At 39.1% G+C, this 18,877-nt stretch overlaps 1 protein-coding gene across 4 annotated transcripts in view; it reads left to right on the top strand.

Moving 5' to 3' along the window:
- The window catches only part of TNRC6A (trinucleotide repeat containing adaptor 6A), a 216,217-nt gene that overhangs the window by 32,585 nt on the left and 164,755 nt on the right, over positions 1 to 18,877 (top strand). For all 4 annotated transcript variants that reach the window (XM_065924516.1, XM_065924519.1, XM_065924518.1 and 1 more), the window contains exon 2: positions 8,620 to 8,745. In XM_065924516.1, the coding sequence (XP_065780588.1) occupies positions 8,666 to 8,745 (80 nt within the window). In that variant the 5' untranslated portion in view covers positions 8,620 to 8,665. The remainder of the gene's footprint in view (positions 1 to 8,619; positions 8,746 to 18,877) is intronic.

Below are 18,877 nucleotides of genomic sequence, written 5' to 3' on the forward strand. Positions count from 1 at the left end.
TCTTTCTTTATCTGATTTATTTCACTAAGCATAATATTCTCTAAGTCCATCCACGTTGCTCGCTGCAAATGGCAGGATTTCATTCTTTTTATGACTGAATAATATTCCATTGTGTGTGTGTGTGACATCTTTATTTATTCATCTGCTGTGGGCACTTGAATTGCTTCCCCGTCTTGGCTATTATAAGTAGTGCTGCTACTACATTGGAGTGCATGTATCTTTTTGAATTAGCGTTTTTGTCTTTTTCTGGATATATACCCAGGAATGAAATTGCTGGGTCCCATGGTAGTTCCAAATTTTGAGAAAATGTCCATACTGTTTTCCATGGTGGTTGCACCAATTTACATTCCCACCAACAGTGTACCAGGGCACCCTCTTCTCCATATCCTCTCCAACATTTAGTCTGTGTAGACATTTTTTTAATTTGTAGACTTTTTGATGACAGCCATTCTGACAGATGTGAGGTGATATCTCATTATTGTTTCAGTTGGCATTTCTCTAACAATTAGTGATGTTGAGCATCTTTTCATGTGCTCATTAGCCATCTGTATGTCTTCTTTGGAAAAATATCTATTCAGGTCTTTTACCCACTTTTTGATTGCGTTTTTTTTTTAATGTTGAATTGTATGAGCTGTTTATATATTATGGATATTAACTCTTGTTGGTCACATCATTTGCAAATATTTTCTCCTAGTCTGTGGATTGTTTTTTTCATTTTGTTGATGATTTTCTTTGCTGTGCAAAAGATTTTAAGTTTAATTATGTGCCATTTGTTTAATTTTGCTTTTGTTTTGCCCAAGGAGACAGATCCAAAAAAATATTGCTATGATTTATGTCAAAGACTGTTCTGCCTGTATTCTCTTCTAGAAGTTTTATGGTTTCAGGTCTTACATTTAGGCCTTTTTAAAAAAGTTATTGTTGTTTTAAAATTTTTTTTATTTTTTAAACTATGAAAGTATAATGGTAAAGAATCTGCCTACAATGCAGAAGACCCAGGTTCGATCCTTGGGTCAGGAAGATCCCCTAGAGAAAGGAATGGCAACCCACTCCAGTATTCTTGCCTAGATAATTCCATGGACAGAAGAGCCTGGCGGGCTACAGATCATGGGGTCACAAAAAGTCAGACACAACTGAACAGCTAACACTTTCAATAACACATTTACAGAAGTCTTGGAAAATATCGAACAAGGCTACATATAGTTCCACTGTATATCACAAATATTTTTTACATAGATAAATCAAGATTTCTAGTTGGAGTTTCAATATCAAACACTCAAAGGTTAATAGAATGAATATACAGAGAAGTAGGGCTTCTCTGGTGACTCAGAGGTAAAGAATCTGCCCACAGTGTGGGAGAACCCTGCAATGCACGAGACTCAAGTTTGATCCCTGGGTCAGGAAAATCCCCTGGAGAAGGAAATGGCAATGCACCCCAGTATTCTTGCCTGGAGAATTCCGTAGACAGAAGAGCCTGGCAGACTACAGTCCATGGGATTGCAAAGATCAGGACAACTGAGTGACTAACGGGAAGGACAGAGAAGTAGAAGGATATGTAGCCCTGAAAGCACTATGAACCAACTCAACATAATTAAGATTTTTACAACTTTCACACAACAGTAGCATACAAATTCTATTCACATTCCCATAAACTGTAAACTAGGAGACACTGGAACATATCCAGGGACATAAAACAAGGTGCAAAAATTTCATGGTCTAAAGGTATTGAAGTCATACAGAGTCTATTCTCTTATCACTGTGTAGGTCTTTTCTTGGCAAAATTGGAGTATAGTTGCTTTCCCTGGAGGAGGAAATGGCAAATCACTCTAATATTCTTGCCTGGGAAGTCCCATGGACAGAGGAGCCTGGCAGGCTACAGTCCATGGCGTCATAAGAGTCGGACATGACTGAGCACACACACATAATTGCTTTACGATGTTGTGTTACTTTCTGCTATACAGAAGCATGAATTCATTATATGTATACATATATCCCCTCCTTCTTGAGCCTCCTTCCTATCCTGCTGGGCTTCCCCGATGGGTCAGCGGGTGAAGAATCCGCCTGCGATGCAGGAGACACAGGAGACGTGGGTTCGATCCCTAGGTTGGGAAGATCTCCTGGAGAAGGAAATGGCAACCCGCTCCAGTATTCTTGCCTTGAAACCCCATGGACAGGGAAGCCTGGAGGGCTACAGTCCGTGGGATCGCAAAGAGTGGGACACGACTGAGCACGCAGACACAGCCCATCCAGCTAAGACATCGCAGAGCACGGAGCTCTGCTCTCTGTTCTACGGCAGCTTCCCACTAGCTGTCTGTTTTACCGATCGTGGTGCATATATGTCAGTCCTACTCTCTCAATTCGTCCCAGCCTCTCTTCCCCCACTGTGTCCACAGTCTCCTCTCTATGTCTGCATCTCTATTCCTGCCCTGCAAATAATCTGTACCATTCTTCTAGATTCCATATATATGCGTAAATACACAATATTTGTTTTTCTCTTTCTGACTTACTTCACTCCGTATGACAGACTCTGGGTTCATCCACTTCACTACAAATGACCCACGTTAAGGTCTTAAACCATTTTGAGTTTATTTTTGTGTATGGTGTGAGGAAATGCTCTTATCTCATTGTTTTACACGTGGCTAGCCCGTTTTTCCAGCACCACTTGGAAGAGATGGATTTTTTTTCCTACCTTTTGTTTCCATGCCTCCTTTGCCATAGATTAATTGACTGTAGGTGCATCAATCACTTTTGAAGTAATATTAGTTGTGTATTTGTTTGTTCCCTATGCCCATCTGCCATCATTAAGGCATAGACTTCATCCGTCTTATCACCATATGCCTAGAGCTTCCTGTGATAATTCAATAAATAAAATTTCAAAATAAATGTACATTAGATATCAAAATTCCTTTAAGTGTTCCACACACATCAAATAGCATGCAAAAATTACAAGTTATCATAAGGACCATAGAAACTTTCTGCTGAACCTAAAGGGCTCAAGTTGGACCTATCTGTCCATCCCCTCTATTCTTTTTTCTACACTTTCCCATGTTTGTGAAGTCACTTCTTTAAGATAGCTGATTATCATCTTAGGAAAACTGAGGTTACAAGTTCAGGGACTTCAGACAGTAATTACAAACAACAACAGAGGAAGTGGGATATGCTTTCTAGGGTGGGGGAATATCAACTGTATTTTAATGACCTCGACCCTCTCTCATAATTACGCCGTATGTGATCTGTTTATGGCAGATATCCAGTCTGTCTCTTTCACCTAGAATTTAATATTGAATTCACAACCTAAGCATCATTTGTTTTTCACATTCAGCTATTTTTTTTGAAGGAAGTCTTATTCTCCATACAACTTTTTCTTTTTTAATTTGTAAAGCTAGAATTCTCTTTCACCTAAATTGCTTTACTTTTTATTCATGAGAATCTGTGCCTTTTTTTTTTTTTTTGCCCATTCCACTCGACTTGTGGGATCTTAGTTCCTCAAGCAGGGATTGAACCTGGGTCCTAGCAGTGAAAGCACCAAGTCTTAACCACTGGACCACCGGGAAATGTCCCCCTGCCTTCTTTATATCGTAGTTTGTCAGCTGTTTCATCATATCATCCCATGGACATTCCATTTGTTGGTTTTGGGGGAAAACTCTTGCTCTTTGAGTGTTTATTTTGTAAATTTCCAGGACTCTTTTCTTACTGCTGATTGTTTTTAGATGATTCTCCTAGGTTTCATGCAAGGAAAGATCGTTTTTGTCTCACTGCCAAGAGCTATACCTTGTTTTGTCTCCATGGTTTTTTGTTTGTTTTTGCTTGAGCTTCCAGAAAAACAACAAATGACAGTGGTCGCTCATATCCTGGTTTAGCTTCTGACTTGAAAGAGACAAGGTCTGGTGTTTTATTGTTAAGTATGATGTTGACTGTTGATCTGAGATTCTTTGATCATCCATTCCTTAATTCATTACATATTTATTGGTCCCCATCCAAGTGCATTGGGTTTGGCAATATGTAGGGCACCGAGCGCCTTGGGGAATGCAGTTTCCATGGCATGGTGCCAGCAGAAGCCAGATTGCAGTGGTTTGCAGAGAGGCATACGATGGAAACCTTCTTTAACACATGCCAAGAGTTTTCATCAGATATGGATGCTGTGTTATTTTTTATTTTTATTGAAGTACAGTTGTTTACAATGTTATGTTAATTTCTGCTATACAACAAAGTGATTCAGTTATATATACTTTTTTAATATGAATTCTTTTTTAATGCTCTTTCAGCATTTATTACATGATTTTTTTCTTATTTGACCTATAGGGATGACTGAACATATTAATATGTTTTCATTCATTTATCCAAGAAATATTTAAGTACTCACTATAAGCCAGGCACTCTTCTATTATTGTGACAATTTGTGATTTGACAAAATGTAAGCTGTTGTGATATCTTTGCTATCAGCTTGTAAATATTCAGTGGTTTTTACAATACTAGGATAGTTTCTACTTAACTGTGGTGTGTTATTCTTTTTTTATTTTTTTGTGGAACCAAGACTCTAACTGAAATATGAATTTTTCAGTTAAGTTTTATTTTTTTTCTTTTATTTATTTATTTTTTTTATTTTTTAGTGGGTTTTGTCATACATTGATATGAATCAGCCATAGAGTTACACGTATTCCCTGTGTTATTCTTTATATTTTAATCACTAAGTCAAAGACCTTACTCTTAATAATTCAAAGGATGCAAAATAATACAAAGACAGAAAGTTCTCATCCAGTTTTCCAGAATCCCAAATGATATTCCCTATTGATAGATATTTCTGGACCTTTTTCTTTTTCAGTTTCAGTAAACCTTGGAAAAAAATCATTTGCAAGCATTTTATGGAGGATTTTCACATTGGTATTCATGGCTGAGGTACAGATGTCACAGTAGGAGAGCCACACCTGGCCCCACATCAGGTTGGCATCTCCTGCTAAATGGCACTTTGTTGCAGACCTGACCCATCTGTTCTGTCTGGGCGACATGGCATTCCCCACCCCCCTCCGCCCCATCCCCTGCTCTGGGCATGCACGGAGCCATGCAACAGTAGCTGAGATTCATTTGTTCAAAAGGTATTTACTCAGCACTTATCTAACTCCATGGAACTCACATTCCAGGCACGGCAAATAATAAGCAAAATATATCAAATGTACAGGATGTTAGATGGTGATAATAAGTATGGGGAGAAAGCACAGAAAAGGGATGGGAAACGTTATCGGGAGAGGTTTGTTTGTTATTCCGTTGCTCGATCATGTCCAAGTCTTTGCGACCCTATGGACTGTAGCCCACCAGGCTTCTCTGTCTATAGGGATTCTCCAGGCAAGAATACCGGAGTGGGTTGAAATTTCCTTCTCCAGGAGATCTTCCTGGCCAGGGATCAAACCCAGGTCTCCTGTATTGGCAGACAGATTCTTTACCACTGAGCCACCTGGGAAGATCTATTGGGAGAAAGGGAAGCATAATTATTGTGGGAGGCTGTCTTTGCTGAGAGTTCAGACAGCAGTGGAGAATGGATGATCCACAGCTACTTACCACAGTATCCATGAATCCCCAAAACACCATGTTGAGCAAGAGAAGCAAGGCAATGAGAGGGTATTCTGTAGGTATCCACTTATACAGAGCACAAAAACAGGAAGAGCGACCTGTGACATCAAAGTCAGGTTAGCAGTTATTGCAGAGGTGGAGGAGTGTCTAGAAGGAGACACAGTGGGAATTCTGTTCATGGTCTGTTTCTTAACCCAGCTGCTCTTAACACGTGTGTGTTCACTCTCTCAAAATTCATCAGACTGAGCATTTGTAATTGTGTGCCTTTTCTATACAAATATTACATGGTAACAGTTTCATTATTTTTTTTAATTCAAAGTTAGTTGTCTCATCGGTAGATGGTACAACAAGCAGAAGACCCCTCCATGAAATCTGTTGCCTTGTCTTTCCCCCCAGTATCTGGCACATAAAGGAGTTCACTACATGTGTATGTTTGAATGAATGAGTGAATCAGTAACCAAACGCATCTCTATAACCTCTAACTGGTTTTGTACCTGGCTTCCCTTAAGCTAATCATTAGGGAAAACTGAAGCAATAGTTATTTTTGGTGTCATTTTTGTGTTTCATTATTATTTTTATTTTTTAGGTTATATTTATTTATTGAAGTATAGTTGGTTTACAGTCTTGTGTTAGTTTCAACAAAGCGATTCAGTTAGATGTACATATATATGTATTTTTTCAGAGTCTTTTCCCTTGTAGGTTATTATAAAATGTTAATATTAAATTTAGTTTCTCTGTGCTATACAGTAGGCCTTTATTTATCTAATATATGATAGTGTATACATGCTAATCCCAAAGCCCTGATTTATCCCTCCCCGCTTTCCCCTTTGGTAACCATAGTTTGTGTTCTATGTCTGTAGGTCTATTTCTGTTTTGTGAATAAGGCCATTTGTGTCATATTTGAGATTCTACATATGAATGGTATCATATGCTATTTATCTTTTTCTTTCTGACGTACTTCACTTCGTGTGATACTCTTTAGGTCCATCCATGTTGCTGCAAATGGCATTATTTTGTTCTTTTCTGTGGCTAATATTTCATTGTATATATGCACTATATCATCTTTATTCATTCATCTGTCGATGGACATTTAGATTGTTTCCATGTCCTGGTTACTGTAAAACAGTACTGCAGTGAACAATGGGGTACATGTGTCTTTTTGAATTATGGTTTTCTCCAGATATATAGCCAGGAGTGGGCATGTATTTTTTAAATTCTTTATGTCTCCCTTCTGTTTATATGAGAATAATAAAATTCATTCAGCAGACATTCAAATACTTTTAGGATTTAGAGTCAGGAGATCAAGTAAAATGAGGACAAAAAGTTTTCTGTTGAATCTGGCAACATGTAGGTTCTTGATGGTGTTGGTGGAAGCAGCTTCACTCTTGTGCATGTAACAGATACTAGACTGCAGAGGTCTGAGGGGAAGTGGGATCTGAGGAGCTGGAAACAGTAAATGCTGACAAATACTTCAAGTACTTTATCTCTAAAAGTCAGGAGTGAATTGTGTGTGGTTGACAGTTTACTTTTTCAGTGTTTGTGTGTGTGTTTATCATGGAAAAGGAGCAAAACCAGAGCATGTTTACATGCTAAAGCAGGAAATCAGTAGCCAGGAGTTGTTCAGTCGCTCAGTCGTGTCTGACTTCTTGCGACCTCATGGACTGCAGCATGTCAGGCTTCCCTGTCCTTCACCACCTCCAAGAGTTTGCTCAAATTCGTGTTCATTGAGTCAGTCATACCATCCAACCATCTTATCCTCTGTCATCCCCTGTCCTCAGTCTTTCCCAGCATCAGGGTCTTTTTCTAGCCAGGAGTCGTTTCATTCATTTACTTCTGCATTCAATCTGTCAGTCACCCATGCGGTCCACAACTACTTATTGGTACCTTTGTATCAGTTCCTGACAGTGAATAAACTGGACACAATCTTTGCCCTCCTACAGCTTACTGTCTATTAAAGAAGAGACATTGAAGACGTAGGTGACAGAAAGAATGATGCTGGCAAGGGTGTTGAATCAAAATACAGTAGGAAGAGTTAGCATAGGCAAGAGACAGCCTTACAGTGAGACAGTGGTGATATATCTTTTTTTTTTTTACAAAGGGATAAGACTGAAAAATGGATACAAATGTTGCTAAGAAAAATTACTGGTGAAGCAGCATGGTGCATTCCTTTTAGACAAGAGTGTGGAAAAATACACAAGATCAGGTGAAACCAGGCAGAGGACAGTAGGCTTAAGCCAGGCTGTTTGCAGGACCTGGATGCTGGATGAAGACCTTAGAGATACCTAATTCAGCAGCTGCCCACCTTGATTCACAAATCAAACAGTTGTCAGGGGTGACTCATAAGACCTGTAAATAAGACTGCGTAGATGTCTGCAGAGTCACATCTGACACGAAGATCCGTAAGGCAGCAGAGAAGTTAAAAACCGCATGAAGCTTCTAATGAAAAATCTCGGAGGAAAAGGCCATACTGGAGAGGAGATGCTTTTTTGACAAGTTTTCTCCCAGAAAAGCATACGTATTGATTTTTGTTTTAGTTGAACACGAGCTGACGTCATTGGCCTCCCTGTAGGGCTTTGTATTAAAAAATGATTGTGTAACTCTCAGCTTAATGAGAACCTCACAGGATGGGAGGTGTGGAGAGACCAATAACAGCCAGGGAGCCAACAGGTCCCTGTTACCCACCTTTCATGCGATTCCTCACTATTAAAGTGATGAGCTTTTCTTCCTTATGTTCTTTTTCCCCTTCCCCTTCTCTCTCTTTATTTTCAAGGTGGGTAATTAAATCCTCAATAAGTGTAACTCTATTACTGTCAAAATATCAAGTTTTCAGATTATTATTTTTTAAAATATTAATAAAAACAAACTTTCTCTGTCCTTCCCTTGCATTCGGATAGGCTTTCTTGAGTGGGGAAGAAAGGGATGGAATTAGTTAGCACCCAAAATTGGCCTATGGATGTGTCTTACAGGTAAATCTGTATCACTGGCTGTATTTGGGAGGGAGAAAAAAAACTTCAAAGCAGAGAATCACTAATATGATGCAACCCCTTCATTTCTCAGGTGTGAACACTGAGGCCCAGAGAGGTGATGTGATTTGCCCTAAGCCATGCAGCTAGTGGCAGAGCCAGGCCTAGAAGCCAGGTGTCCTGGCTCCCAAGACATTCCGCTGCCCAAGGAATGGAACAGGTAGTATCGCTCACACTGGGGGCCATGGGTCAGTCTTTTCAGCTCAGAGCTGCCTGGGGTTCCAACCCCAGAGGAAGCATCAGCTCAAAATGCTGACTGCTGAATGATGCAGGGATGAAATCAAAACTGGGTAAGAGACAGAAGGGGAGGTTTGACATGTCACCCTTGTGACTCTGAGACAGAGTCCAATGGACCGTGCTCCCAAGGCAGCGGTCATCTTCTCAAGGTGGATCTAGCTGGCTGTATCGTGTCCCCTTTCAAATAGCGAGGTGGTGAGTCACCTTCTGGCCATTCTGACACCTACGCTGTCTCCAGTGCAGTTCACAGTGTTAGGAAAATCAGTGGCCCCTTGCAGAGGACAGTTGAGGAGTCGGGGAAAAAGAAAGTGAGGGAGACCAGTTAGGAGGCTTTCGTAGGGATACAGGAGGGAGATAATAAGGAAAGGCTGGCTGGTGGGATGGGCTGGAGCAGGGTGACATCACCTGGGTTAGTGGCTGGGAAAACTGGCTAGCAGTGGAAAGGTGGACAAAAATTGAAATGTACGTCAAAATGGGGAGGAAAAGAGTTCTTGCTTTCATATATCATCGGATGTTGTTAAGACTAGCATTGATAAAACCAAAACTACCCATGATGCTATAAGTAAGTTTTATTCTGTGTACTATATATAAACCTGGGTACTGGTCACTGTTAACATGAATTGACCCCTCTGAGGAGTCTTAAGTCATAGTTTCCTTTTCCTTTATAGTGGTTATTTATGGAGCACCTACTATTTGCCAGGTTCTTTTCTGAGGACATGGCACACCATCAAGTCAGCTAATCGTTGAATACCCTTGTCCTCATGGAGCTCATTCAGAAAAAAATGGCTACAGAAGCCAGTCTCTTGGGAAAAACAATAGAAGACAGCTAGGAGAGAAATAGCTAATTGAGATGGTATTGATGAAAGTAATAACCAGAAAGAATACGGTGAGTTTTCCTGACTCCCTCAGAGGAAGGTTTTTTTTTCAGTTTTACTATTTCCTCTCTGATTTGGATACTTTTTATGTCTTTATCTTGCCTAAACTGCTCTGGCTCTGGTGGCTCAGATAGTAAAGAATATGCCTGGAGTGCAGGAGACCTGGGTTCGATCCCTGGGTCAAGTAGATCCCCCTGGAGAAGAGAATGGCCACCCACTCCAGTACTCTTGCCTGGAGAACACCATGGACAGAGGAGCCTGGTGGGCTACAGTCCATGGGGTCACAAAGAGTCAGAAATGACTGAGATACTTTCACTATGACATTAGTACTATGTTGAATAGGAGTGGTAAACTGGACACCCTTATCTTGTTTTTTGCTCTTAGAGGAAAAGCTTTCAACTTTTCACTCTTTTTTCTTTTGAAATTTTATTAGAGTATAGTTGCTTTACAATGTATGTTAGTTCCTACTGTAGAGCAAAGTGAATCAGCTGTCCATGTTCATATATCCCCTCTTTTTTGGGTTTCCTTCCGATTTAGGTCACCACAGATCGCCGAGTAGAGTTCTCTGTGCAACACAGTAGGTTCTCAATAGTTACCTGAAAGATTTTTTTCTAGGCAGAGAAAACTGAGATAACAGAGTTGTCTGGATCTGCCCAGATCAGTGAATGTAATCTGGCAACTCCTGACAGCATCAGACACCCAGGAATAAACTTCCCCACAGGAGACACACGGGGATGGGCTCTGAGCCACGGCTAGGTGAGGAGGTTCAGACGTGCAGACAGGACAGAGTGTCCGAAGGAGTGCTCCGTTCACGTGGGTAGTCAGACTTCAAGAGACCAAGCAGTTTTGTCCCAGATGATTTCAACACAGGAGCATGGGGAGCAAGCCATGGGAAGTCTGGGGGCATCTGAGATCCACCTAAGTCAGATAAGGGGTGAGCGTCAGTCATGGAACTGAAAGCAGGGCTGTGGTCACTGAGCTCAGATTTGAGGAACATTTCCCACCTCTGGGAGGCGCAAACAACATCCCAAGCAAAGCACTGACCCAAGGACTCAGGCCCAGCAATGGGGAGGGGAGATGCCATCGGAACCAGAGCATGAAGTAGGGACTTGGTCACAGGAGCCCAGTTATTAGCTGGACCCTTCATCAAACCTGGCGTAATAGCCATGAACCTTTAAATCTCTGGGAATTAAGCCTCCATCCCACTGATGCACAGGATCTAGTCTTTAGAGAATGTGTTGTATGTCATATATTATCTGTAGGATATATTATATATAAGATGAGGGAAATAGGTAACATCTCCCTTCCCCCACCCTCACCAGGATGGAGGGAGAAGGTCATGTCTGTTGCTTCTTCTGTCAACAGTAATCCCCACTAGTGCCTCCTTGGTTGCCTTGGCATTGGATGGTTCCAGAGAGTCCTTTTTCTTGAATTAACCCAAGTACTCACTCCAAGACTCCAAGGATGGGTTTCTTAGCAGGACTGCTGGTTAGGGCAGGCACAGGGTCCTTAACTGCGTCTGACTTAATCTTTGCATGTTTCTTTCAACTCCCACCCCAGCCAGCCCTGTGCTCAGTCTCAGCTCATTCTCCACTCCACATTCCTTCCCGTTTCCATCTCCCTGGCTTCCAGCTTTCTTGCTTATTCCCTATTTGAAGATTTAGCTCTCTCTTCACACGGGTTGGTGCCATCTTTGCCTGATTCTACATCTTCCTCCAGCTATGCTTCTGTAGTGGACATTATGTTTGATTCTCCAACCCACCCTCATTAGTAGCGGCAACGCAGTTTGGTCCACACACTGCCACAGATACCATGTTAAGGTTGGCTTCCAAACAATCCTTCTATCTCTGCCCCACTCAGCCCAGAATCAGTCCCAGGAGTAAGCATCTGTCAGCCCAGGTTCATGACTCCTTGGATCTGGTTCCACAGGTTTCCATGGTGTGGGAGCTGAGAGAGGAGGCAGGTGCCTTCAACTGCCCTCTTGTCAGACCTGATCATGATGGATAATTCTCTCAGCGGAGATCTGGTGGTAATCAGAAGGAAGGGATTCTAATCAGTGCTGTCCAATAGAATAATAATGCAAGCCACATATGTAATTTAAAATCTTCAAGTACCACATTGAAAAAGGCAGAAACAGATGAAATTAATTTTAATATTTTATTTAACCAATATTTCCCAAAGATCATTGTGTCGACATGTAATAAAAATATAAAAAACTATTGGCGAGATATGTTCCTTTTTAAAAGTTTTGTTTTATTGAAGTATAGTTGATTTACAACGTTGTGTTTCTGATATGAAACAAAGTGATTCAGTTGTCATATATACATTTTTTTCATTACGGCTTATCATAGGGTACTGAATATAGTTCCCTGTGCTATACAGTAGGACTTTGTTGTTTATCCAGAAATGTTCCTTTTTATGGTTGTTTTAAGTCTTTGGAATTCAGGGTGTATTTTATTCTCACAACACAGCTCATCCAGATGCTACATTTTTATTGGAAATGTTTGATCTATGTTTATATTTGGGGCTTTCCTGGTGGCTCAGCTAGTAAAGAATTCGCCTGCCAATGCAGGAGACGTGGGTTCAATCCCTGGGTTGGAAAGATCCCCTGGAGAAGGAAATGGCAACCCACGCCAGTATTCTTCCCTGGAAAATCCCATGGACAGAGAGGATCCTGGCAGGCTACAGTCCATGGGGTAGCAAAATTGTCGGACACAACTTAGTGACTAAACAACAACAACAACATATTTATATTTACAGCTGAAAAAAAAAAACAACTAGAAACACATTCCCAAGTTCTTCCAGACCTGCTTAAAAGTTATCCAATTACTGAATCAAGTACCAAAAATCATTTGCCTTTAAAATTCACCTCCACATTGACAAGACAAATAGATCATTATTAGAATTGCTTGAAGCAAAAGCTTATCAGTTTCAAAGTTATTTTTGTCCAAGTTATGTTAATGCATTGTCTCTTGTGTCTACTCAGTAATATTAAGATGGAATGTAAAGGAGTATTGCACAAATTGCAAAGTAATTCTAAATTTATTCTTTGAATTTTTGGTAGGTTTTGTAGATAATTGACATAATACTGCTTATCATTTAAAATATTTTATATCTTGATTCATATCATTAAAAGGTATAAAAATTATTGTTGATTTACATTATAAAAAGTTTCCATTTTAGTGCAAACCCTTGTACTTTTCTAACTGAGTCACAAGGAAGCTTTTTCTTTTTCCTTAGAGCTTCAGTGCATCTCATTCATACCCACTGTGATATCAGTAAGAAAACTTAAGTCGCATTGCCATTTTTTATCTTTGATTCCTAAGTATTTGGTAAGAGTTTCTTCTATTTCAGGAAAATCTTGAGTTGGAATTGACAGTACAGTAAATCTCTGTAAAATTCTCCCATGACTCAACCCACGAACATAGATTAGGATACAAGATCATCACATTTATTGCTTTTTATTTCTTTCTATAAACTGGTGATGATTCACAGCGTTTGAATGCATACACTGAAAATTTTTAACAACTGTACCCATAACACTTTCTATAGAATGTGCTTCTGAAAGTGAACACAAATATTTTCAATATATATCATACGATGGGATAAAGCACTAAGGAAGACATCATTCTCTTATTTTGAAATTCCAATAAATCCAGATTTTTAACATAGCTGGAGTACCATCTGTCATGATAGAAACTAATTTTTTTCATATCTAACTGAAATTCTTCTTTATCAGATGTCAAAGATTCAAATTCTAAGCAGCAGTTTTTTAAGCCATGAATTTACAATGTTTCTGTACAAATTTGGAAGACCTTTAAGACTAAATATAACCAAAGTAGTCACAGGGCAGTGTCTCATGGCATGACTCAGCTAAAATTTGCTATTTTTCAAAATTTGAATTAATTTATCTTTGATAAGTTCTTTTATTCTAGGAGCATTTGGTAGCTTAATTGAAAATTGCTCACTTGTTTTGAAATATCTTTTTAGTTTCTTCCCTCATAATTTTCTAATAAAATTTTCACAACTGGAAAAATAATTTACCATCTTTTCATTAAAAATAGTGCATATGTATATGTGTGCAATCTTTTTAAAATTTTTATTTATTATTTTTGGCTGTGCTGGGGTTTTGTTGCTGTGACAACCTTTTCTCTAGTTGTGATGTGCAGGCTTCTGGTTTCGGTGGCTTCTCTTGTTGCAGAGCAAAGGCTTTAGGGCTTCAGTAGTTGCAGCACAAGGGCTCAGTAGTTATGGCAGGCAGGTCAGCTGCCCCATGGCATGTGGAATCCTCTTGGAGCGGGGGTCAAACCAGCGTCCCCTGCATTAGCAGGCGGATTCTCAACCACTCGACCACCAGGGAAGTCCTGCCTCACTGATTCTTTTTTAAATGTTCAGAGGAAACCTATCAAATCAACTCTCTGTGCGGAAAATGCCTCAATATTTTCTGCCTTATTATTTTTAAAAATGTTTGTTTCATAACACAGCATTTTCATTTTGCTCTGCCACAGCAAATTGCAACTGACATTCATCGTGAAATTTGTGATGTTATCCTCTTCCAGTCCCTTTTTTCTTTACTATTTTGGTTGCTAGTTTCTGCAACTCCATTGGATCATCAGTATACGCCTTCATTTTATACATTTAACAATTGATTTGTATGCAGAAAAGTAATTGAATTATATTATACTCAAAATAATACATATTGTTATTGTTCAGTTGCCCAGTACTGTCTGACTCTTTGCGACCCCATGGACTGCAGCATACCAGGCTTCTCTGTCCATCACCAACTCCCAGAGCTTGCTCAAATTCATGTCCATCGAGTCAGTGATGCCATCCTACCATCTCATCCTCTGTCGTCCGCTTCTCCTCCTGCCTTCAGTCTTGCTCAGCATCAGGGTGTTTCCTAATGAGTGAACCCTTCAAATCAGGTGGCCGAAATATTGGAGCTTCAGCTTCAGCATCAGTCCTTCCAATGGATATTGAGGGTTGATTTCCTTTAAGACTGACTGGTTTGATCTCCTTGCAGTCCAAGGGACTCTCAAGAGTCTTCTCCAACACCACAGTTCAAAAGCAATTACAATTTAAAAGGTATCCTATCCATATAAAATATTCCAGTAAACACATTACAGTGATTTACATCAGTGCACAGAAAAAAAAAATCATTCAAACTGAAACAGTCCCCCAAAATCCACAAACAACAAATGCTGGAAAGGGTATGGAGAGAAGGGAACCCTCCTACACTGTTGGTGGGAGTGTAAATTGGTACAGCCACTATGGAGAATGGTATGGAGGTTCCTTAACAATCTAAAATTAGAACTACCATGTGACCCTGAAATCCCACTCCTGGGCATATATCTGGAGAAAAACACATGATTGGAAAGGATACATGCACCCCAATGTTCATTGCAGCACTGTTTACAATAGCCAAGACTTGGAACCATCCTAAATGTCCATTAACAGAGGAATGGATAAAGAAGATGTGGTACATATATGCAATGGAATATTCCTCAGCCATTAAAAAGAATGAAATAATGCATCTGCAGCAACATGAATGTTCCTAGAGATTGTCATACTAAATGAAGTAAGTCAGACAGAAAAGGAGAAATGTTGTATGACATCCCTTATATGTGGAATCTTAAAAGAAGTGGTACAAATGAACTTACTTACAAAGCAGAAAGAGACTCACAGATTTAGAAAACAAGCATGATTGCCAGGGGGTAGGGATAGTTAAGGAATTTGGGAAGGTCATATATACACTGCTGTACTCACATGGATAACCAATGAGGCCCTACTGTATGGCACATGGAACTCTGCTCAATGTCATGTGCACCCAGGATGGGAGGGGTTTTGGGGGAGAATGGATACAAGTATATGTATGACTGAGTCCCTTTGCTATTCACCTGAAACTATCACAACATTGCTGGTCAGCTCTACCCTAATACAAAATAAAAAGTTTTAAGTTTGAAAAAAAAACTGCATCAGTCCATATCCACCAATTAAATAGGTGATGTGTTTATATGTTATCCTAGGAACGTGCACAAGTGGCCGACCTATAGCAGCATACACATGCCCTCTATTATAAAAATAATATTTTATGCAATGCAGTTATTTGTTTGCCCTACTGAAATTCAATGTAACCAAAAAAATCTGTTTTTCTGATTTAATTTTGAAATTTTAAATATTAGGTAAAGCTGAAAATTTTAGCTTTATTTCAAGTGCTCAATGCCTATATGTGGCTAGTGGCTACTGTATTGGATAACGCAGCTCCAGAAATACAAAACAACCACAATAAACTGAGCGATTCCATTGTTCAGTTTCTTCCCAAAAGATATTCTGTACATGTGCACAGGAGGGCATGTAGAAGGAAGTTCTGGCAACACTGTAAACATTGGTTACAGGGGCCACCAACCAGAAAAACCTTATATCCATCAATTGGGTTATGGCCAAAAAAATTGTGATGTATCCGTTCTAAGGAATTTTGTGTCACAGTTTAAAATAGATCTCTGATTAGGTTTTTAAAACGTTTCACTAGGTGGGGGAGCGGAAAAAGCAAGCTGTTCAATGTGATGTCATTAAAAAAATACCACATTTAAAAATTGATTAGATAGATCAAGATAGATTCACACCGAGTGGTTACTTCGTGTTTCTGTGGCAGGAAAGAGGAAACTTAGGCTAACTTGGATTTAATAACAATGCATTCGTGTCTTACTCATCTAACTAAACTAATTTGGAAAAAAGATCTTAAGAAAGGAGAAGTCTTGACAGAAGTGGAAAGATGAACAAAGACACCAATTAAATAGAATCAACAGCAATATAGATTATATGGTGTCTAAATAAGTGTAATCACATGATTATAATATTTAATGCATAAGTCAAAAGTAATGCTTCAAAAAGAAGATACACAAATTATATAGCGGCCCTCCTGTAAACTGAAAATGGGAAATGCCAAAGAGTGGTTAAAACTAATTTATGTGGCTTGCCTCCACCAGCATTTTGGCAAACATCCAGGTTATCTATCACGTGCTGCTATTGCATTAAAGCCTCCAGACCATAGTCCCAAACTGGCATCCAGCCCCTTGACCTCACCAACATTTTCCAACACACCAATTGTTTTTCTAGTTCCTATTTTCATATCTACTTTTTTTTTTTTCTTCTGTGTCCTTTGTTTCTTAATTATAGATGTTGATTCAGTGGCAGTTAGGATCCAAACAAGTGGTGATGAGATCAAACAACGTAACCTTTCTCAGGAAAGACAGCAGGAAAAAATAGAAGTGTTTGAGATCTTCAATTTGCCCTTCTTTACCGTAGAGAACCCCAATTTCAAATTAATAAATACCCCCATGCTAGTTAAAAAACTAGTCTCTCCATGGATCAAATTTACCCCCAGGCCCTACAGGACATGGATTGATTAATTTAATCCTGATCCCAAATTTCCCCTTGACCTACCTGACACTGATTGAGTAATTAGATTAGTCAAGAAAGACAATAAAATCAGCAGAGAGGCTTGGGAATCTTCCTGAACTTTGTGTAAAAATGTCCTGAAATTGGAGCTTCTTGGGAGCATTAGCTTCAAACCATGTCCTAAATTGAAATCACATTCCACTTCCCTAAGATCACAGCCTTTCACTAAGACAGGATTATGGAAACTCTGAACCATCCAAGCAGAGGATATGTGTCTGGGAGTAAAACTGAAATGAATAAATCTATAAAAAGTCGAACAATAACACCAACAAAGGCAGCATGATTCATCTTGCAAATGACAAGAAAAAAAATAAACAAGGGAGCATTAACTTTAGAAAGTATAAAACATGATGACAATGATAAGACTTAATAGAACAGTAATGAAAAGACTTAACCAATCCCATTAAAAAACAAAGCCCTTTGAGATGAGATTTTTAAAATCTAGTTACATCTTGTTTCCAAGAGACAAATCTGTGGAAAGTGAATCGAAAGTGTTAAGCAGAAAAGGGGATAGGGGTGATCTAAAAATACATCAGAAATATAAAAATAAAGGAAACAGAACAGTAATAATTTTAGAGGAAAGAGTACAAAAGAAACATTTTGGACCAAGTATTATTTTATGGCAGAAGGTACAACCCTCCTAAAAGATAATGTTTGCGATCATTTATGAGATAAAAGGCAAAGCATTGTAGAAAAAAATGATAGGAATTGTCAGAGAAAATGAGACTTCTTTGTGGTTTTAAATAGTTTTCACTATAATTGCCATTTATTTCTATAATATGACTTCGGTAAGAGTCCCTAGGACAGCAAGGAGATCCAGCCAGTCCATCCTAAAGGAAATCAGTCCTGAATGTTCATTGGAAGGACTGATGCTGAAACTGAAACTCCAATACTTTGGCCACCTGATTTGAAGAACTGACTCACTGGAAAAGACCCTGATGCTGGGAAAGATTGAAGGTGGGAGGAGAAGGGGATGACAGAGGATGAGATGGTTGGATGGCATCACCGACTCAATGGACATGAGTTTGAGTAAGCTCTGGGAGTTGGTGATGGACAGGGAGGCCTGGCATGCTGCAGTCCATGGGGTCGCAAAGAGTCGGACATGACTGAGCGACTGAACTGAACTGATCTGAAGAAGAAAAGTCTTGCAAGAACTTTCCTTGACTCCAAGAGAGTATACAGAGTTTATATGCTGTCTGGATTCATTATAATTACATCAGTAAGAAAAGTTAACTTCCTGTGATAAATGTAGTTTACAACATTGAGGAAACAAGCAAAATTATTTACAAGAAACACTCTAGCAAATGCCATTTCCTGTATCAAATGTTTAATTTTTTAAGATTTTGAATTAATGATCCTTGGGACTATTAAAATGAATCTCCAAATTTAAGAAAATTCTTTGCCTTTTTAAGTTATCAAACTTAGGCAAAAACTTACTGTTATAATGACGGAAATTCATAAAGTTACATATTTAACCTAATTTTATCATTAGCATGTAAATATCTTTTTAGCATGTTTTTTAGAAAGCCAGTGTTTGCATTCTCAAAAGAACTGGAGTCAACATTTTTTCTATCTTAGAGCTTTTTGTTAAGTGTGATTGAATATTACCTCAAACTTAAAACAAAGGCTGAGGCAAAGAATATGGGAATAAAAGGTAATCATTTCCATGAAATTATAAGAAATACTAACAAAAATAAAATTAAGCAAGAAATTAACAAGATA

This window comes from Muntiacus reevesi, chromosome 2 (assembly GCF_963930625.1).
Source record: "Muntiacus reevesi chromosome 2, mMunRee1.1, whole genome shotgun sequence".
Classification (NCBI taxonomy): Eukaryota; Metazoa; Chordata; class Mammalia; order Artiodactyla; family Cervidae; genus Muntiacus; species Muntiacus reevesi.